General features: G+C 47.2%; 1 protein-coding gene across 1 annotated transcript in view; it reads right to left on the reverse strand.

Annotated features, from left to right (window-relative positions):
* LOC125961207 (nitric oxide synthase, brain-like) overlaps positions 1–22,255 on the reverse strand; it is a 60,875-nt gene that overhangs the window by 9,044 nt on the left and 29,576 nt on the right. The window contains exon 3 of the mRNA XM_049697695.1: positions 12,041–12,167. Within this exon, the coding sequence (XP_049553652.1) occupies positions 12,041–12,167 (127 nt within the window). The remainder of the gene's footprint in view (positions 1–12,040; positions 12,168–22,255) is intronic.

Raw genomic sequence — 22,255 nt, forward strand, 5'->3', positions numbered from 1 at the left:
TTTACCTCTTAAACATCCTGGGACCCTCAGAAAATAGAAGCGGGGTGGGGCCCTGTGGACTTCCGAGAATCTCCATGTGAAGGTGGCTTTGGCAGCTCATATCCATTTGTAAATAGAGGAGGAAAAAATGACTCTGACCCAACTCGGCCTATCTGGGGAAAGAATCTGAATGCGGTTTGATGCCATAAATGAGCATACAGATTGGAGTCACTGATTTCCTGAGCTAGAATGTCATTGTCCTACACGGACAACACTCAAACAGCTTGCATTGAATATATTCACTATTAAAACAAACAGTTAACAAAATACGTGCAGGGCTTCCCTGGTGGCGCAGTGGTTGGGAATCCACCTGCCAACGCAGGGGACACGGGTTCGAGCCCTGGTCCAGGAAGATCCCGCATGCTGTGGAGCAAGTAAGCCCGGGCACCACAACTACTGAGCCTGCGCCCTAGAGCTTTCAAGTCACAGCTACTGAAGCCCGCGTGCCTAGAGCCCGTGCTCCGCAACAAGAGAAGCCACTGCAAGGAGAAGCCCACTCACCGCAATGAAGAGTAGCCCCCGCTCACCGCAACTAGGGAAAGCCTGCGTGCAGCAACGAAGACCCAAAGCAGCCAAAAATAAATAAATAAATTTATTTTTTAAAAAAATGTGGAAATTCCAGCAGGGCTGAACCCGAACACCCATCAATATAGGCCCCACTTCCTGGTTCCACCCTGGCTCAGACCACCTACAGCAGCAGGTCATAGAAAGCTGGTCCCTTGACTAAGTAACCTAGGAAGACCCTGGAGGTCACTGAGCAGGTGATGGTCTGGGTGGAGGGATGTGAAACATCAGCAAGATTTGGATGCTGCTGCCGCTGGGAACTCTGAGGGACTCTGTTCAACATAAATTCCCGGAGAGCATCCTTTGCGCCCTGTTTGAGGGCAATCCAGGAACCCCTGGTACCTCGAGGAAGTGGGACGGGGGTATTGAAAATGCTTTGGGGAAAATCCAACCTGAGTGTCTCACTTTGGTCGTGAGCAAGATCAAGGCAAAGGATACCTGGCCCGATAGAGTTGGGGGCAGAAATGGTTTTAACTGCAACTTATATTAGGGATTTGGGGGCACTTTCCCACAGAGAGAAACTAATCTCAAAACATAAGAGGTTTCTCAAGTGCTTAGAGACAGGCCCCCCCAGGAAGGTACCCTGAATGCAGCCAGTGGAATCTGCTAGAGCCAGCCAGGTGGGCTCTGCGGGGAACATCTGCTCATGAGTCTGCGAAACCGCAACTATCACAGTGTGATAACTTATCACTGCTGTGTGTGTGTCTGTGTCTGGAGCTTGTCTTTAGACCGGTTGTTTCTGGGGGTTGAGGCAAATACTCGAGGAAAAGATGACTTCTAGGCTCTGAACTCAAGGGCCGTGATCATTTCAATTTCATTTCAAGTGACATTCAGTAAATGCCTATTCTGTGCCTTACCCAAGCTAGGCCACTGCATATCCACTAGTGCATGGACTCCTCATGGTAACCCATTTTTCAGATGAGGAAATGGAGGCTCTGAGAAGTAAACTGACTATCCCCAAATTAACAACTGATAGGCCACAGAGCTGGGCCTGGAATCCAGGCCCTTGAAGTTTCCTTTTTTTCCATCTAGGTCTCACTGCTCCCTGCTCTGTGTATTCCTAGAGCTTGGCCCCAGGAGGTAAATGCCATACACATCATTGATTTGAACAATTGACAGGGATGACGATGTCATCGTAAAGGGAAAGAGACGTGGCTTTGTCACCAAGACTCAGTGGGTGGTCGCGTTCCCTTTCTGGGCCACAAGGGTGTCATCTGCAAAATGGGGACAGTGCTTCTTGCCCTATCTGCCTCACATCAGCAATATAATCATTAGCAATACCTCTTTACCTAAATTAGCAATATGATGCCTAGATCAGCAATATAATAATTAGCCAAATCACAACAACAACAATAATAATGACACTAATGAACTTTTTTGGAGCATTTATTCTGTGCCAGGCCTTGTAGAGTTAAGAGTGGCTCTAGGGCTCCATGGCCTGGGTTCAAGTCCCATCTTGCCCACTTACTAGTCAAGTGACCTTCTTCAGGCTATTCAACCCTTTGGGCCTCAGTTTATTCATCTGTAAAATGGGAACGATAACAGTACTCCATTCGGTTGGGCTGGGGATGAAATGAGGCTGTGGATCTAAAGTGCTTGGCACAGTGCCTGCCTCTGCTCAACAAATGTTAGCTTTTATCGTGACAGCAGATGCTATCATTTCATACAGTATCTCATTTCTTCCTCCCCACTACTCCACGAGCCCATAAGCCACTATGAGCCTCAGCGCAGATGCTAATCAATTGTCTGACCACGGTCACCAGGAACCTAGGCTGACCCCATAGCTGAGCTCTTGATCCCCGTTCTGTGCGTGAGTCCAGGGATTAGAATGACCACACCCCCTGCAGGGTAGTATTGTTATCAGCGTTATTGTTATTTTTATCCCGACATCATTACATGCAGTGAGTCAGGGCTGACTTAGAAGATTTCCCTGCAGCACGCTGGGCTGTCGCTGAGAGGCAGAGGACTGTGCTGGTTTGCCTTCATCCAGACACAGCCTGGCTGGGTCTGGCTGGCCCCTTTTGGTCATCAGCAAAGCCAGCAGCAGCTGGCCGGTTGGGGTGTTTACTCCCAGAGGGGCCCTGGACACCTCTGAAGATTGAGAGCCCATAAGCACTCCCCTTTTGCCTTATAATTTGGAGCTGTGCAGAGAGGCTGGGGTGATGCTGACACTTACCTGGAAATAGGGAAAAGCTTCTCAGCAGATTCTGACATTTTGAAAGCTAGCAAGCCCTATGTCCCCAGGGGTGAGGAAATGCCAGGTTCTTGAGGAGGTGGTGGGGATGGGGTGGGGAGGGAGATTTCAAAATAAGAATCATCTCTCTGACTACCTTGTTGCCTTTGTCAGTAAGAGGCTGGAGAGAGGGGCAGCGGGCTGAATAAGAAGGAAGAAACCCAAATGGAAATGCCACTTCCCCCAGGCCCAGGACCCCCGCTGCACCCACTAAGGATTGGATGGATGCTTAATTAGTATCTGAAAATAGACGTTCTGCTCCCAAGCAGGGCATGGTTCTACCCCTACCCCTTAGGAAAGCAAATCAGACAGGCAAGAAAAATAGATGCTTAATAAGAAGGGAAGCAGAGAAGGGCTTGTTTCAAATCCTAAGGTTTTGCGGGGGAATGAACAAACAGCACTTTCTCATGTCCTTAATCTAGGGTAGCATTTCCACTTAGGAGGGTTATTATGTAAGGGGCTTTTAGAAAGTGTCAAAACTCAATATGTGTCTCAGGTGGTATTAGCATCAAAGACAACCTCAGCAATCAAATAATAATCCTTAGCAAGAAAAAGAAACATAGTTTATCAGCCATCGCTGTTCCTTTTAAAACTGTAATGCTTTTCCCCACTTTCTTCTAGGCAAACTCCTACATGATCATCAAAACCCACATCAAATGTCACCTCTTCCAGTAAACCTTTCCTGATACCGCCTGAGGTATTTATGTTCCCACAGTGTCTTGTGTCCCTCTCTATTTTAGGATTAATTGCACTGTCCATGTGTCTGTCTCCCCACATTCACCCATGAAGGTCTCAAGGGCAGGGAGGGCGATGCTTGCTCACCTTTGCTTCCACCCCGAGCTGCGCAGGCGGCAGATACTGGGTGACTATTTTTTGTGTGATGGGTGAACCGATTCATTCCATCCACCAGCCCAGGCCAGATACAATTTGCAAGGGGATGTTAAAGATAAGCATCACAGAGTCATTCACACACTGTGTTCTAGTGACCAGGGACTTGAGTCTCACTGGCTCTACCCATTGCTGACCCAAACTATTAGCAAGAGAAATAACCACTAGGTAAAGATTAACATCTCAGCCTTCTGAGGCTAATTTAAGAGAAGTTGGCTCTATGGCTCGATTTTCCTTGAGTCTGGACAAACAAGAGTATCAAAGAGGATAGGACAGACCACACTACTCCTTCAGGGACCTAACAGTCGTCTGAGTCAGGAAGTTCTTTCTCATGTCTAGCCTGCATCTGCCCTGTGCCACCTGGGCTCTGTTGCCTTTTGCCCAGTCCTTGGGGAAAAGGCAGACCAGCTGCTCCTCCACCAGCTCCTGTCTCTTTGTGACTCAGGAAGGCAGGTAGTGGCTGGGTCTCTCTTTGTGTTATTAACAACGCTACCCCCTCCACTGTTGCCTAAAAAGGCAGCAAATGTGGGTTACAACTGGGAGGAAGGAAGCTGATTCCAGGAGCTCCAGGTTAAGTGGCTTTGAGCAGGTAGAGAAGAGGCTAAGCATAGGAGCTGGTCTTTCAGGTCAGAAAGAAACACATTGGGTTTTCTGTTAATTTGCTCAGCCTGGGAAACATTTCTGAGCACTGTGGCTGTGAGGGTGTCTAGCAGGAGGTAGCTGGGCTGTTTCTTTAGCACTGGGACTCCAATATAACTGAGTGCTTGGGTCTCCAGCTCTTTTCAGCTCTATTTCTGAGAGGCATTTGGAAAATTGAGTCTTAGACAGCAGAGCCTGGATAATCTCACAGCCCAGTGATTTTGAACCTTTTTTGGGTCACGGACTTCAGTGAGGACTTGATAATGATAAAGGAGTGAGTGTAAATCCAAGCACTGCTGGTCTGTATGTCATGCTTCCAGGAGCTCCCATGTCTAAAACTGTTTGGCTGTCTTAACCTCAGGAAGACTGTCTTTTCCCCTTTTTCCAGCACCCTTTCTCCTCCAAGGAAATGGAACTTCCATTTTAGAGGAGGCCTTAAGGCAGGTTCTCAGCACCTCCCCCTGATTGCTATAGACTGAATGTTCATGTCGCCTGCAAATTCACCTGTTGAAACCCAACCTCTGTGTAATGTTTTTGGAGGCGGGGCCTTTGGGAGGTGATGAGGTCATGAGGGTGGAGCCCTCATGAATGGAATTAGTGCCCTTATGAAAGAAACCCCAGAGAGGTCCCTTGCCCCTTCTGCCATGTGAGGACACAGCCATAGATGGCTGTCTATCAACCAAGAAGCAGGCCTGCACTAGACGTTGAATCTGCCAGTGTCTTGATCTTGGATTTCTCAGCCTCCAAAACTGTGGGAAATAAATTTCTGTTGTTTATAACCACCCAGTCTACGGTATTCTGTTATAGCAGCCCAAATAGACTAAGATACTGATCATTTCATCATGATGCCTTGCAAAGAAGGTCTCTGGTCCTTTTTTAAAAAAAAAATTAATTAATTAATTTATTTATTTTTGGCTGTGTTGGGTCTTCATTTCTGTGTAAGGGCTTTCTCTAGTTGCGGCAAGCGGGGGCCACTCTTCATCACGGTGCGCAGGCCTCTCACTATCGCGGACTCTCTTGTTGGGAGCACAGGCTCCAGACGCGCAGGCTCAGTAGTTGTGGTTCACGGGCCTAGTTGCTCCGCGGCATGTGGGATCTTCCCAGACCAGGGCTCGAACCCGTGTCCCCTGCATTGGCAGGCAGACTCCCAACCACTGCACCACCAGGGAAGCCCCTCTCTGGTCCTATTAATCTCCCTGTCCCGTTCCCAGTATTGAACCCTACTCCTCTGGCTTGAAGTTCAAGTTTATGTTTTTCAAGCTGTCACTGTCTAACCAATATGGACCCTCTGAAATAGCCATAATCGTGCTATCACTCAAATTTCAGCAGAACTTTAAGGGTCTTTCTGGTGGGGTCAAGGCCTCCTCTGCTTCTTCCCTTTACCCCAGATCTCAGGGGTTACTGCAGACCAGCAATCCCAAACTCTGATACATAGAGGGGGCAGGTAGGTAAGGCAAATCAGTAAAGCCAGCTGGGTAATCTCAAGACAGAACACATGGTTGCATATTAAACACATAAGAATATTCTTCATTCTCACAAACATGAAATCTTTCGCATCTTTCCTGAAATGTGTGAACCTCTTGGTCAATCTCTACCTGCCACTTATAATAAAGACATGGATATGAAAAGATTTAACTTTCATCCTATTATAAGAAAGCCAACAGCACTAATGTTATGATAAATGACAATGAACAGTTGGCAGTAATGAGAGGGGCACAATAGAGAGTGGTGGGAATTGTGACAAACTGGAGAGCACACACCCTGTGTAGTGGGAACAGCTGTTACTCAGTCCAGGCAGATTATTGCCCCATAAGAATATAGGGTCAATGTAGCTAGACTGTCCACATTTGTAAGATAAGTTGTAAATGTGATAATTACATGAAAATTTGAAACACTGGCAATAAACTCAAAGTACAAACATAAATTGTCAATTAGGACAATATAGTACAGACTTAACAAATCATGTCTACAGCCTGGATCTGGCCTGAGGCTACCTCTTTCTGTCCTTTGTCTTGGGAGGGCTTGCATTATGGCAACACCCTTTCCTTTCAGTTAAGAAAGAAAATGTAAAGAAAATTTAAGCTCTATTTGTTCATTTAATCATTAATGTATAATAATAGTCCTTACACTCACAGTATGGCCTGGATTTTTGAGGACAGCATAAGAGAAGGCTACAGTTGTGCTTGTCCACCAAACATTCCCAGGTGTCCCTGCAAGAGGGGGCGTGCTTGGCCGGTGGCATCATGGATCTGACCTACTGTGGAATCCCTGATGTCTTTATCTTCCCAACCATCAGCAGCTAAAGAAAGCAATTCCCACTGAGGCTCTGGAATGTCTCATCCTCCCCTGTGAAGCTACTTAGAGAGGCTATGAGTCATTGCTTATGTGGGCTAGTGGTGAAAGGTGCTGTCCATAGATTAAACATTCATTTAATCATGAATGAAAGAGCTTGGCAACCTGGCCTGTGCCATCCAGGGCTTGGGACAGGGGGAGGGAAGGAAGAGGATGACCTGCTGAGTGGCCATTCCACCCATACTTTGCTCTGGTGCAGTGGAGGGGTGGGAAATTCACATGCCAGGGTTGCTCTGGTCTGGTCTGTTAGGTGAGAAAAAGGCTCTGCTAATCTCTAGTCAGATCTAGCCACTCTCACCATATTGACTCAGCTGTTAAAACATTTCTCAGAAAATTGGCAGAGACTAAAGAGTTTAATAACACACCAAGCTGGTGAGGCTGTGGGGAAACAGTCATTCGCCTACTTAGCAGGTGGGAATGGTGCAACCCCTGTGGTGAGCAGTTTGGCCATATCTGCCCAAGTCACAAATGTATATGACCTTTGAGTCAACAATTCTGCTAGTAGGAATTTATTCTTTTGATAAGCCCACCCATCTGTGAATGAGGTATTTGCACAATGTCATGCATTATAGCAATGTCATGGCAAAATATTGGCAATGGACCACGTATCCACTTTGGAGGACTGGCTCAATAAACATGGCAGAGCAATATAATGGAATATTATGCAGTCATGAAAAAAGAACCAGGACTCTTTACCTACTAATGAGGACTAATCTCTAAGATACGTTGATAAGTGAAAGGACAAGGCACAAAACAATACAGTCATATGTTGGAGATATTGTGGGTTCATTTCCAGACCAATAATATTACAGCAAATACCACAATAAAGTACATGACATTAAAGTTTTGGTTTCCCAGTGCATACAAATGCTATATGTACTATACTACTATACTGTAGCCAACTAAGTGTGCAATAACCTTGTGTCTTAAAGAATGTATATAATTTAAATTAAAAATAATGCTACTGGAAACATGGCACCACTAGACTTGCTCAGTGCACGGTTGCCACAAACCTTCAATTTGTAAAAACAAACAAACAAACAAACAAAAAAAGCAATGAAACAAGGTCTGCCTGTATGATGTGCTCTCATTTGTGTAAACACATGTGAAAATAGCTCTCTGCACATGGCCCTGGGCTGCCATCTTGGATTGCAGTGTCATCCGACCCACTTCTGCACACGGCCCGCCTGAGCTGAGGTGCTGGCGGAAGCCATTCCGCACTAGGAACTCCGGTCGGAAGAGATGGGTGTGAGGCCTCTGCACGTGGCCCCCTGTGAGCAAGTGAAACCCGACTAAGCACAAAGGAAAAAAAAAAGCCATCTCAGAGCTGGGACTATTTTCAAGGCTACTGTATGTCTCTGTGGAACACTGCCTCTGGGGCAAAACAAGGAAGAAGCAGGTGATTCTAATGTGCAGCACAGAGGAGAGCCACCGCCGGCCAGCTTCTCCAGCTCTGAAGGCACTCCGACCGTGTGGCTGACAGGGTCTTGGTGCTCCGGCCAGGCGTCAAGCCTGAGCCTCTGAGGTAGTAGAGCCGAGTTCAGGACATTGGACCACCAGAGACTACCCGGCCCCGTGTAATATCAATCAACAAGAGCTCTCCCAGAGATCTCTGTCTCAATACTAAGACCCAGCTCCACTCAACGACCAGCAAGCTACAGTGCTGGACACTCCATGCCAAACAACTAGCAAGACAGGAACACAGCCCCACCCATTAGCAGAGAGGCTGCCTAAAATCATACTAAGGTCACAGACACTCCAAAACACACCACCAGACATGGTCCTGCCCGCCAGAAAGACAAGATCCAGCCTCATCCACCAGAACACAGGCACAAGTCCCCTCTACCAGGAGGCCTACACAACCCACTGAACCAACCTTACCCACAGGGGGCAGACACCAAAAACAACGGGAACTATAAACCTGCAGCCTGTGAAAAGGAGATCCGAGACACAGTAAGTTAAGCAAAATGAGAAGACAGAGAAATACCCAGCAGATGAAGGAGCAAGATAAAAACCCACCAGACTAAACAAATGAAGAGGAAATAGGCAGTCTACCTGAAAAAGAATTCAGAGTAACGACAGTAAAGATGATCCAAAATCTTGGAAACAGAATGGAGAAAATACAAGAAATGTTTAAGAAGGACCTAGAAGAACTAAAGAGCAAACGAACGATGATGAACAACACAATAAATGAAATTAAAAATTCTCTAGAAGGAATCAATAGCAGAATAACTGAGGCAGAAGAACAGATAAGTGACCTGGAAGATAAAATAGTGGAAATAACTACCACAGAGCAGAATAAAGAAAAAAGAATGAAAAGAATTGAGGACAGTCTCAGAGACCTCTGGGACAACATTAAATGTACCAACATTCAAATTATAGGGGTCCCAGAAGAAGAAGAGAAAAAGAAAGGGACTGAGAAAATATTTGAAGAGATTATAGTGGAAAACTTCCCTAATATGGGAAAGGAAATAGTCAATCAAGTCCAGGAAGTGCAGAGAGTCCCATACAGGATAAAACCAAGGAGAAACACGCCAAGACACATATTAATCAAATTCTCAAAAATTAAATACAAAGAAAAAATATTAAAAGCAGCAAGGGGAGGGCTTCCCTGGTAGCGCAGTGGTTGAGAGTCCATCTGCTGATGCAGAGGACACGGGTTCGTGCCCCGGTCTGGGAAGATCCCACATGCCGCGGAGTGGCTGGGCCCGTGAGCCATGGCTGCTGAGCCTGCGCATCCGGAGCCTGTGTTCCGCAACGGGAGAGGCCACAACAGTGAGAGGCCCGCGTACTGCAAAAAAAAAAAAAAAAAAAAAAAGGCAGCAAGGGGAAAACAACAAATAACATACAAGGGAATCCCCATAAGGTTAACAGCTGATCTTTCAGCAGAAACTCTGCAAGCCAGAAGGGAGTGGCAGGACATATTTAAAGTGATAAAAGGGAAAAACCTACAACCAAGATTACTCTCCCCAGCAAGGATCTCATTCAGATTCAACAGAGAAATTAAAATCTTTACAGACAAGCAAAAGCTAAAAGAATTCAGCACCACCAAACCAGCTTTACAACAAATGCTAAAGGAACTTCTCTAGGCAGGAAACAAAAGAGAAGGAAAAGACCTACAATAACAAACCCAAAACAATTAAGAAAATGGTAATAGGAACATACATATCGATAACTACCTTAAATGTAAATGGATTAAATGCTCCCACCAAAAGACATAGACTGGCTGAATGGATACAAAAACAAGACCTTCCATATATATTCTGTCTACAAGAGACCCACTTCAGACCTAGGGACACATACAGACTGAAAGTGAGGGGATGGAAAAAGATATTCCATGCAAATGGAAACCAAAAGAAAGCTGGAGTAGCAATTCTCATATCACACAAAATAGACTTTAAAATAAAGACTATTACAAGAGACAGAGAAGGACACTACATAATGATCAAGGGATCAATTCAAGAAGATATGACAATTGTAAATATTTATGCACCCAACATAGGAGCACCTCAGTACATAAGGCAAATACTAACAGCCATAAAAGGGGAAATCGACAGTAACACAATCATAGTAGGGGACTTTAACACCCCATTTTCACCAAAGCTGGACTAATCAACTAAAATGAAAATAAATAAGGAAACACAAGCTTTAAATGATACATTAAACAAGATGGACTTAATTGATATTTATAGGACAGTTCATCCAAAAACAACAGAATACACTTTCTTCTCAAGTGCTCATGGAACATTCTCCAGGATAGATCATATCTTGGGTCACAAATCAAGCCTTGGTAAATTTAGGAAAATTGAAATCATATCAAGTATCTTTTCTGACCACAACGCTATGAGACTAGATATCAATTACAGGAAAAAAACTGTAAAAAATGCAAACACATGGAGGCTAAACAATATGCTACTAAATAACCAAGAGATCACTGAAGAAATCAAAGAGGAAATGAAAAAAACCTAGAAACAAATGACAATGAAAACATGATGGCCCAAAATCTATGGGATGCAGCAAAAGCAGTTCTAAGAGGGAAGTTTATAGCAATACAATCCTACCTCAAGAAACAAGAAAAATCTCAAATAAACAACATAAGCTTACACCTAAAGCAATTAGATGGAGAAAAGGGAACCCTCTTGCACTGTTGGTGGGAAGGTAAATTGATACAGCCACCATGGAGAACAGTATGGAGGTTCCTTAAAAAACTAAAAATAGCGCTACCATGACACAGCAATCCCACTACTGGGCATATACCCTGAGAAAACCATAATTCAAAATGAGTCATGTACCACAATGTTCATTGCAGCTCTACTTACAATAGGCAGGACATGGAAGCAACCTAAGTGTCCATTGACAGATGAATGGATAAAGAAGATGTGGCACATATATACAATGGAATATTACTCAGCTATAAAAAGCAACAAAATTGAGTTATTTGTAGTGAGGTGGATGGACCTAGAGTCTGTCATACAGAGTGAAGTAAGTCAGAAAGAGAAAGACAAATACCATATGCTAATACATATATATGGAATCTAAGAAAAAAAAATGTCATGAAGAACCTAAGGGTAAGACAGGAATAAAGACACAGATCTACTAGAGAATGGACTTGAGGATATGGGGAGGGGGAAGGGTAAGCTGGGACAAAGTGAGAGAGTGGCATGGACATATATACACTACCAAATGTAAAATAGATAGCTAGTGGGAAGCAGCCGCATAGCACAGGGAGATCAGCTCGGTGCTTTGTGACCACCTAGAGGGGTGGGATAGGGAGGGTGGGAGGGAGATGCAAGAGGGAGGGGATATGGGGATACAGGTATACGTATAGCTGATTCAATTTGTTATACAGCAGCAACTAACACAACAATGTAAAGCAATTATACTCCAATAAAGATGTTAAAAAAAAAGTGAAAATAATGTTTGTGTATTTGTTTGTCTATGCATAAAATATTGCTAAAAGGACCCCTAAAATGATGATTTATGAATACTGCTCACCTCTGGGGAGGGAAACTGTGTAGCTGGGATGACGGGAGAGAGCAAAAGGTTTTACCATGTATCTTTTATATCTTTTAAATTTAAAACCATGTGAATGTCTTTCCTGGTAGAAACAGAAGGAACATTTGAAAACTAGCAAGGTCGCAAAGTAAACTCAGCCATACCCAAGCCCAAATCTGTAGCCCGGGATAAGCGCTCCTGGCCTCGGCTCCCACCCCAGCTCTCCAGCTACACTGGCTGGTTTCCTCCCCCACGTGGTTTGGGATTTGTCTCCCCAAGAGGATTCAGGGAGCCATGGAATGTGGGTGCCAGGCTGGCGCTACCACTTACCTGCTCCTTCTCTGAATACGGGTTGTTGAGGACGACTGGCATGTTGCCCTTCCCCCATAGGTCATTGAAGACTCGGTCGTTCTCCACACCAAGGGGCAGCGGTCTGTGTGATTTGCCATCCAGATCCCTGAAACGCAAGGCAGGGGACGTGAGGAAGACTCGACGTCTGGAGTGACGGGCTGGCCACCCTGCTCTGAAAGTCCTGAGTCAGTGCAGAACCTTCAGGGCTCACCCACCTGACTCTACAGGGAGACGGGGAGCTTTGGACCTGCAGCCTGCCCCTTCGTAGGATCAAGCGTGAAGGTGAGCTCATCCAGCTTGGCACTGACGGCTGGCACACACCCATTTTGTGGACATCGTTTTAGAATGACCACGACATAGGTTTTGTTCTTCCCTCCCTCTTCCCTCATTTCCTCATCTAGGAACACAGGGGGCCCTGCTCCTAGCAGAATCCTATGCAGAACCCCTGGACAGCTTAACATCCCCGAAAGTTAATGATAGAAGACACAGGAAGCAAGAGGGATAGGGTTGGAAACCAGTCCTGCGGGCCAAGGTGATGAGTCATACAAGCGCCGTCCAGAGCACTGATCACAAGACTAGTGATATCAGCCCAGGATCAACAGGAATGATTCTGAAAATAAGGGGAACATAGCAACAGAAATAATACTACTATTAATAACGACAGCGTTTATTAAGTACTTACTATGTGTCAAGCGCTTTTCATATGTCTTAGTGAGTTTAGTCCTTGGGACAACCGTAGGAGGTAGGTATGAATGTTAATGACTATTTTAAAGATGGCAGAAGTGAGACAGAAACTAAGTCGCTAGAGGTCACGGTATCCCAGCCGACTCTCCACATTTATTCTGAAGTGGAGGCTCTTACTGATACCATCACTTCTCATCATCGTTCCCACCCCCGTCACCATCCACCATCAGCTTTATGATTGTCATGATCTGCACCATCGTAATCATCACCATCCAACTTCTCCTTATCAGCATAACCCCCATGGTCACCATAGCAACCATCCCCATCCCCATCAGCACCAGTATCATTTGCCTCATTATCACCAACGCTATTGCCCAAATCATTCCCACCCTTCTCCTCATCAGCACCTTCATCAGATCAGAATCTTCTTCATCATCATCCTCCCCTTACATCATCACCATCGTCATCATCTTCATCACCACCATCATCTTCCTTACAATCATTATCAGATGAGGAAACTGAGGCTCAGAGAGTTTAAATCACTAGCCTTAACCCTCACAGCTAGGGATGACGGAGTTGGGATTCAAACCCAGGCTTGTTCCTGACTCTGGAGGTTGACTTCTTAACAACGAAGCTTTCCTGGCTCTCTGCCCTTGAACTCTGATAGGTTCAAGAAGAGGCTATCTTGGCCAGATTCCACAGGCTGAACATCCTCAGAGATGGAGAGAAGTCATGGCTGAAATGGGACAGACTTTGCATCAAAACCCAGACCTCCCAATCAGTCCTGCCTCATCTCTGTTCTCCTGTCCTCTGAGCACTGCCCTCCGGCTTCCTAACGACCTGCCTCTTTTTAACCCTCCCGTCCAGTTTCACTCTATGGTATCTGTCTGTTCCCCAACTTTGGGTGATGTGACTTGCTCTGTGGTCCATCTCAGTTTTGGTCCCAGGTGTCGAGGCTGGCCGTATCCAGCCTTCTGTTCCATGTTCCCAGCTTTGGGGACTCCTGGTCCTAGCTCCATAATCTCCTCCAAACCCCAATCTGGTGCTGACAGTCACTTGGGATGAATCAGAAGCCAGGGCCCAAGCTCTGAGTACAAGGCCATAATTGGCCCCTCTGGCTGCTCACAAGGAGCGGGGGGCTAACCAGAACCCCCTCCTTGCTTTGTTTCACAGCATTCTGGTGGCCCACGTCAAAGCCACTTCTGCTCACCTTGCTTGGAGAGGTCTGCAATCGTCAGAGGGAACGTTCTGTTTTACCCTCTTTAAAATGTCACCAAAACACACTAGGAGTGGTTCTTGATTACAGACATTTCCCAAGTCAATGGTTTACCTACATGGTGATAAACAGAGGAATTGTCTGCTGAGATGGCTGCTCTAAATGTCACTCCAGTCCCTCTCAGCTCTAAAACTCCTGATCCTAGGATATCACATGACCATAAGTGGGGATTCAGCAGAGAAGAGAGGAGGTTAGTACTGTTTGAGTGTCCGTAATGTACCAGGTGCCAGCACAGAAGTTATTTCACTTAATCTCAACAGATACTAAAAGCCCTATTTTACAGATGCAAAAACTGAGCTCAGAGAGGTTATGTAAATTTCCCAAGGTCCAGCAGTAAGCACACAGCAGAGCTGGGATTTGAAACTAGGTCTAACTGATGCTCGGCTCAGATCCTTCTTTTTTTTTTTTTTTTAAACAGAGACAGGAAAAAGGAGTCAGGATGCTTATGCTAAGCCAGGGGCTAAAGAGCAAGGAATCCAACATCTCTCACTGAATGAGGTCAGTCTGCAAAAATTACAGGGTTAAAATTACCTGGACAACTCTGAAACCGCTCACATGGCTTGTCTTGTGTGAATCTGCAGGGAGAATTCCTTTTATCTACCTTTTTTTTTTTTTTAAAGTCTTTAACACCTTTGTTGAAATAACGCATTTGAAGTGTTCTGTCAACACAAACTTATTTGACAGTCCTGGGATGAGCAGGGGAAGAATATTTTTAATATGGGACCATAGGGAACACCCATTAGCGTCTGACATGGAGGCGTTTTGTTTCCTGCACCCGGGGACAAAATCAGAAGTAGATTTAGGTACATTCTCAGCTCCCACCCCCCACCTCAAGTCTGTCCGTGATAACCAGGTCTGAGGGGAATATGGGGTTTATGGCCATGAATTTGCTCAGCCTGGGAGGTATCCGCTTGCTGGGTTCGTAAGGGCCGTTCAGCCTACTGGTTAAGACATGGGCTGTGGATTGGGTAGAGCTGGGTTCAGCTCTTAGCTTTGCTGATCGTAAGCTGTGTGAATTTGGATATTTTCGATACTGAACCTTTCTAATTCTCAGTATACTCATCTCCAAAGTAGGGTTAATAATAATACCCAGTTCACGGGGTTACTGCAGTGGTTAAATGAGGTAAAGCTTATGGCGCCTAGCCTGTGGCCTCTGCTATTGCTTTGACTACTCATTTGCTTACAGGCTGATCAGACAGAAAACAGAGAAAAGAAAATGCTAGTTCTTTATAAAACAGTCAAGATTCCTCTAAGCCAGCATGGTCTAGGAGAACTTCCTGAGTCAATGGAAACATTCCGTGTCTGCCTGTGCTGTCGGTATTTTAGCCTCGGCCCACATGAGGCAACTGAATACTTGAAATGAGCCTACTGTCACTGAGGAGTTGCATTTTTAATTTTATTTCACTTTATAGCTAGCGGCATAGCATTGGGCAGTGCTGGCCAAAGGCTTAATGTCTAAAAAGACTGAAGGGATATAAGGCTTCCACCTGAGAAAGGGGCGTCTTCCCCGGGGGCTTATGGGGGCCCAGGCAGGAGGTCTGTACTCAGACATTTCTTTTTTTTTAACTGAAGTATAGTTAATTTACAATGTTGTGTTAGTTTCAAGCGTACAGCAAAGGGATTCAGTTATACATACATATATTCTTTTTCGGATTCCTTTCCATTATAGGTTGTTACAAGATATTGAGTATAGTTGCCTGTGCTATATAGCAGGACCTTGGTTTTTACCTATTTTATATACAGTAGTGTGTATATGTTAATCCCAAACTCTTAATTTATCTCCCCTCTCCCACTGTCCCCTTTGATAGCCATAAGTTGTTTTTCTATGTCTGTAAGTCTATTTCTGGTTTGTAAATAAGTTCATTTGTATCATTTTTTTAGATTCCACATATAAGTGATATCATACGATATGTGTCTTTCTCTGATTTAACTTCACTTAGTATGATAATCTCTAGGTCCGTCCATGTTGCTGCAAATGGCACTATTTCATTCTTTTTTTATGGCTGAGTAATATTCCATTGAGCTATTGCATATCATGTCTTGTTCACAGAGCCCAGAAATTTGGGAATTCTCTGCTTCCTTTCTAGACTCACACCTCCCATCACTCTTAGCCCTGATCTCCACTCTCCTCTCTTCCCAACGAGCACACTATGTCCACGCCTACATTTATCCTTGCCCTCGCCAGGATGCCCTTTCATTTCCCTCTGCTGAGAGCCAACTCCTATTCGTCCTTCAAGGGCCGTTTCACATGCCACCTCTCCTGGGGGTTACACAAGGTCATGCTTGTAAAATGCCTAGTACATAGTCAGCACTAACCAAACATGAACTAAATTTATCTTTATTTACAGCTAAGGCAGTTGAAGCCCAGAGAGATTAACTTGTAGAGATCACACCACCAGTGAGAAGTGGAGGAAGCTTCGAAATCAAATGTCTCCATCTCGCTGTCCTCCCAGCTGAGACTCGCTGTGAACAGGGCTTATGGGGAAGGGGAGCCATTTGATTGGACCTCACACTCGTGAAGAACCTCAAATCTAGATAGCAAATATCCCCCCAAATGAGGCGGAGGTGGTGAATGTATTTATCAGCTAAATGCAATTTTGGTCACTCCAATGTATCATTGCTTCATTTAAGTCAACACCCTGGGAGCCCACAGATGGAAGTGGATGGGGCCTGGCTTGACTTCTGAGAAGGCTGGGTGGTGACTCTCCTTTGCCAGTACTCTCGAGGCTCTGTCCTGCCCAGCTGCCTGAGGGGTCTTGATTTAGATCAGGGTTTCTCAGCCCGGAGCTCTTGATATTGGGGGTCTGATCGTTCTTTGTGGTGAGGGCTGTCCTGTGCATTGTAGGACGTTTAGCAGCACCCCTGGTCTCTCCCCACTAGATGCCAGTAACATCCCCCATCACCCCACCACCAGTTGTGACAACCAAAAATGTCTAGACATTGCCCAATGTCCCCGTGGGCAGGGGGAGAAATATACTCCTCCCTGTTGAGAAGCACAGCTTAGCTGCAGGCGAGGACCCCAATCCCATGCTTCCCAGTTCCTTGCTCCACGCCCACCCAAGGGTCTATGAGGATTTATTTACTAGTTGTCCCTTGTTTCCAGATGGGACTGAGGAACCTGCCTTCACTAAGTGGCTGCCACGTACTCTCAGTGTCCTTATCGCCCTGGAAGGGCCACCCTGCAGTGGACTTGGCATTCTGGTAGACCAGCGAGGCCAGAACCATCATGTGGTCATGTTTGGTGGTTCTCAAACTTCAGGGTGCGTCAGAATCCACTGAAGGGCTTGTTAAAATTCCCCTGAGCCCACCCCCTGGAGAGTCAGAAATAGAGGGAAGCCTGAAATCTGCATCGTCAAAAGTACCCCATGGGCTTCCCTGGTGGCGCAGTGGTTGAGAGTGCGCCTGCCGTTGCAGGGGACACGGGTTCGTGCCCCGGTCCGGGAAGACCCCACATGCCGCAGAGCAGCTGGGACCGTGAGCCATGGCCGCTGAGCCTGCGCGTCCAGAGCCTGTGCTCCGCAACGGGAGAGGCCACAGCAGTGAGAGGCCCGCGTACCACAAAAAAAAAAAAAAAAAGCACCCCACATTGGCCAAGGATACCCTTGAAGACCCACTTCTCTTGGAGAGCTCTGAGCTAGACTCTTGTAGTGAGCAGCAAGGTCCCCTCCTGGTTAGAAATGTCACCCTCCCCCCAGCTCCTCTCTTCCCCCCCTTCCCCTCCCCCCTAAGATCAGGTAGAATGCCCTCCCTCCTACCTGGTGAGTATTTTTTGTGCTTTTTGGCAAGGACTAAGCTAAAGCCCTTTTCTTCCACTTGACTATCTGGATCATCATACTCAAGCCAAGAGCTGGTCTAGCATCTCTAAACCTTCCAAGGACCTTTGCCAGATCCTTCCAACCGAGGCTCCCCTGATCTCTCATGCAGGGGGCATGGGGGTCCTGGGCCTGACTCCACAGGGAGTTTGCACGTATGCTGGTCGGCCCAGCGCTGACCGCTAACCCGCCCCGAGAACCCAGGATGGGAAGCAGGTGGGCCCGGCCTGTGTGCGGGGCGCAGCCTGGAGGTGGGGACGGCCTGCTCCGGCCCAGGCAGGCGAGGAGGCCGCCAAGGAGCAGCTGGCCCTGGCAAGAAGCCCTGCCTGCATCTCTCGGCAGACACCACACTCTCCCGCAGCCCCCTTCTCGCCCTCCACACTCCAGCGGCCTTTGGCTTCCGCCTCTACCTGGTTGCGGATGATGGGAGCTGAGCTGAAGCTGGAAGACTTGGGGGCGGTGGAAGTGGGTGTGGGGTCGCTCTGCAGCTTTCCTGCTAGATTTCATCCCGCTGGAGTCGGGGGAAGTTCTTTTTTTTTTTTTTAAATTATTTTATTTTTGGCTGCGTTGGGTGTTTGTTGGTGCGTGCAGGCTTTCTTTAGTTGCGGCGAGCGGGGGCTTCTCATTGTGGTGGCTTCTCTTGTTGAGGAGCACGGGCTATAGGCATGTAGGCTCAGTAGTTGTGGCTCGCGGGCTCTAGAGCACAGGCTCAGTAGTTGTGGCCCATGGGCTTAGCTGCTCTGCAGCATGTGGGATCCTCCCGGACCAGGGCTCGAACCTGTGTCCCCTGCCTTGGCAGGCAGATTCTTAACCACTGCGCTACCAGGGAAGCCCTGGGGTGGTGGGGGGGAAGTTCTTGATAAAGAGAAAGGTATGCTCTTCAGAGCGGGAATTCCATGGCAAGTGCTGTAGCTGAGAAGTGAGGCGAGGGCCTCTGAGCTCAGGAACAACCATGGCTCTCATTCCTAACGTCACCAAAGCTGGGCAGGGACTTCCCCAGTGGCGCAGTGGTTAAGAATCCGCCTGCCAATGCAGGGGACACGGGTTCGTGCCCCGGTCTGGGAGGATCCCACATGCCGCGGAGCGGCTGGGCCTGTGGGCCATGGCCACTGGGCCTGCACGTCCGGAGCCTGTGCTCCGTGGTGGGAGAGGCCACAGTGGTGAGAGGCCCGTGTACCGCAAGGAAAAGAAAAAAAAAAAAAGAAGGAAGCAGAGGGAGATTTGACCACAGAAGAGGAAGGCCATGTGACCATGGAGCAAAATGGTAGGTGTGCTGCTGGCTTTGAAGATGGTGGAAGGGGCCATAAGCCAAGGGATGCAAGGGATACAGCTCTAGAACCTGGGAAAGGCCAGGAAACATCATCTCCTCTAGAGCCTCCAGACTTAAGACCCCCAGAATGTAAGAGAATAAAGCACCAGGTTTGTGGTCATTTGTTACAGTAGCCACAGGAATGAAGGCTGATACAATGAGTGGGGGGTGACAGGGATGGGGATGGGATGGGATGGGATGGCCGGTGGTGGGATGGTTGATGGCCCCTGCCCAGGTGTCTAACCTCACCGCCTACCACTCTCCTCCTATTGGCTGAACTCAAGCCCCACAGGCCTCCTCCTTTCAGTTCCTTGAACATATCAATCTCATCCCTGCCTCAGGACCTTTGCTCCTGCTGTACCCTCTGCCAGGAACACACTTCCCTAGATTTCACATGGTTCACACCTTCTGGCCTCGGTATAAATGCCTTCAGAGAAGCCTTCCCTGACCTTCCGATCTAATGTGCTACCCAACCCCAAGCCACTTCTCCTGAAGTCAATGTATTACTTCCTTCACATCATGTATCACTATCTAAAATGATTGCATGTGTCTATTTGTTTATTATTCATTTCTTGCCTATGATATGACTCTATAATGGATCATCAGTGGATCCCCAGCTCTTAGGACAGTATCTGAGGCGGAATAGTTGCTCCATAAATATCCAGCAACTGAGAGATGGAGAGAAGCCCTCTGGTTACATGCAGTTTGAGGTGGGCGGGCTTGTTTCCATAGCTCTGCCCCAGAATGAGGGTCTGGGTGCCCGCTGGGCCAGGTGGCAGGGATACAGATGGGAGGAGGGCACAGAACAAGAGCAATAACTGCTATAAATAGGACCTCGGTCCCCCGCCCAGGAAAGGATGGACTGGGGAAGCCACTCACACTCGAATGTTCAGGGTGAGAATGAAAAGTTGAACCCAGATTCAGCGTGATGACAAAGTTACCAGAGTCAATGCCTTAGTTGAAAAATGCCACCAGAGTGATTCAAAGCCATGAGGCATGTCAAGTGCAGCCTAGGAGGAGATTCTCTAATGCAGACAGTCCTGGAATCAATGCTGTCATTGGTCGGTCTGCGATCAGTGCTCCAGGGGCGCTGTCTTTAGTAGATGACAACCTCAGGGCCTCGGTTTCCCCTTCAGACTGAGAAAATATTCTGATGTCCTCAGAAATTTGATGGCTAGTGGTCAAGGGCACTGTGGCCAACAGTGCAAACTACAAAGTTAGTAGAGGTCAAGAGTATGGGTTTAGGGTCGAGTTCTGGCTTTGCCATGGGCTGGCTGTGTGACCTGGCACAAGTGACTGCACCTCTCTGAGTCTTGGTTTCCTTATCAGGAAAACGGGGTGCTATGCAGAGAAAGTGAATTACTTGATGTAAAGACCATAGCCTGGGGCCAGCCCCATCTGGAGTGCTCAGCAGAGGCTGACCAACATGATGATGATAAAACTCAGGCTTGTCATAGAAGGAGGCCACCTCCCCCAGTTAAGCTGATTCTATAGGGTTGAAATTGACTTCCGTTCCTCCAGAATGGAAAATTGACTTCCGTTCCTCCGTTCTCTTGTCTGGTTTCTCTTTAACTGTAGACGCTCACTGTAAGACGTCTAGGTAGAACCTGGATAGAACCCTGTGGCCAGTGCTGTGTTACCCTGGGCAAGCTGCTTCACCTCTCTGAGCTTTAGTTCCTTCTTATATAAACGGGGGCTAAAACTACAGGTGCTACTTAGGGAGCTGAATGCATGCAGGCTCGGAAGAGTTGACTATTCTGAGGGTACTCTTGTAAGTAACCAAGGGCCCTGTGAGTGGATGAGAAGTTATCAGGGCACAGGGCGAGGCTGACCAGCTAGTCCAGATGGATGCTGGACCGGAGACCTTGGCCTCTTTAGAACCCTCCTTCAGGGCAGCAAGCTGAGCAACCTGGATATCCTCTGACATGCAGCATTTTAAAGTGACCGCTCCCAAGCACAGAAGGTCCCCAAATCACCACCTTCCTTCCTGACCATCCCTAACCTGCTGCCACCGCCTGCCAGGGCCACCTCCCCCCTGGGATGAAGGGATGAGACTGTGTTTAAAGTAAATATCACTTCTCTCCATAGATAAGGGCCAGCACGCCACACAACAGGATTAGGGGTGCCCCGTGAGGGAAAGGGACTAGACAGAGCGGGGGAATCAGTCCACAGACAAGAGGAAAGAAGGACGGAGGAAGGAAATGAGGCCAAGAGGGCAGAAGAGTCAAGGTCGCTGCTGAGAACCAGTGACGGCCCAGCCTCTGCTCGGACCCAGATGCTGCGGACACTGAGTGTGACCTGGATGTGGGGCTCTGGGCCTGGCAGGCAGCTGGCCTCATTGTCATCTAACATCTGGGATGCCAGTCTGACCCCACCCCGAAAAGCAGCCTGGAGGGAGAGGCCCCTGGGAAGACTGGGACACTGATTCGTAACGAGACACGTTTCAGCCGTGCAGACAGTGTGGCAACCTGTGGGAGCGCTTTTGTGGTCGTTACGGTGATGGCAAGTGCTCCTGGCATCACAGCGGGAGGGAGGTGGCATGGTGGGGGGTGGTGAGGGGCCTCCTGCAATACCAGCGACAAACCCACTCAAGGAAGAAGGATCCAGACTGCCACACAAACTTTGGACACCCACTAAGATAGAAAAGCATGCTTCAATTTCTCAGCCAAGATCTCAATTTGGGCTTCTGTATAAATTTGGCTTTAAATTATACTGAACTTTCCATGCACGCAACTGTTGGGTAAATCAAAGAAAGACAGGACATCGTTTTATCAGGAATCCTTCACCATTTTGGAAAATCACATCACCAAGGTGACGCTGTAGGTGACATTTGAGTTGCCAGCACAACACACCTGTGTCAATCTGCATTTGACGCCGTCGTGTTTGCAGCAAGTCTATCTTTAGGTGCAAACATGTGACACTCCGGTGGAGCCACGCCTGTGCACTGATATATTAAATTATAGGCTCTTTCATTATAAATGACTTTGATGCTCTATCTCCTTTGTTTTATAGTTAGGGCGTTATATCGATTTACAAAATGTAAAGGTATTATGCTCCATGAATGAGCTTCTGGTTAGTGAAGGGGACATTTAAAAATATTTGTTAAAAAAAAG

Source organism: Orcinus orca, chromosome 15, assembly GCF_937001465.1.
Source record: "Orcinus orca chromosome 15, mOrcOrc1.1, whole genome shotgun sequence".
In the NCBI taxonomy this organism is placed as follows: Eukaryota; Metazoa; Chordata; class Mammalia; order Artiodactyla; family Delphinidae; genus Orcinus; species Orcinus orca.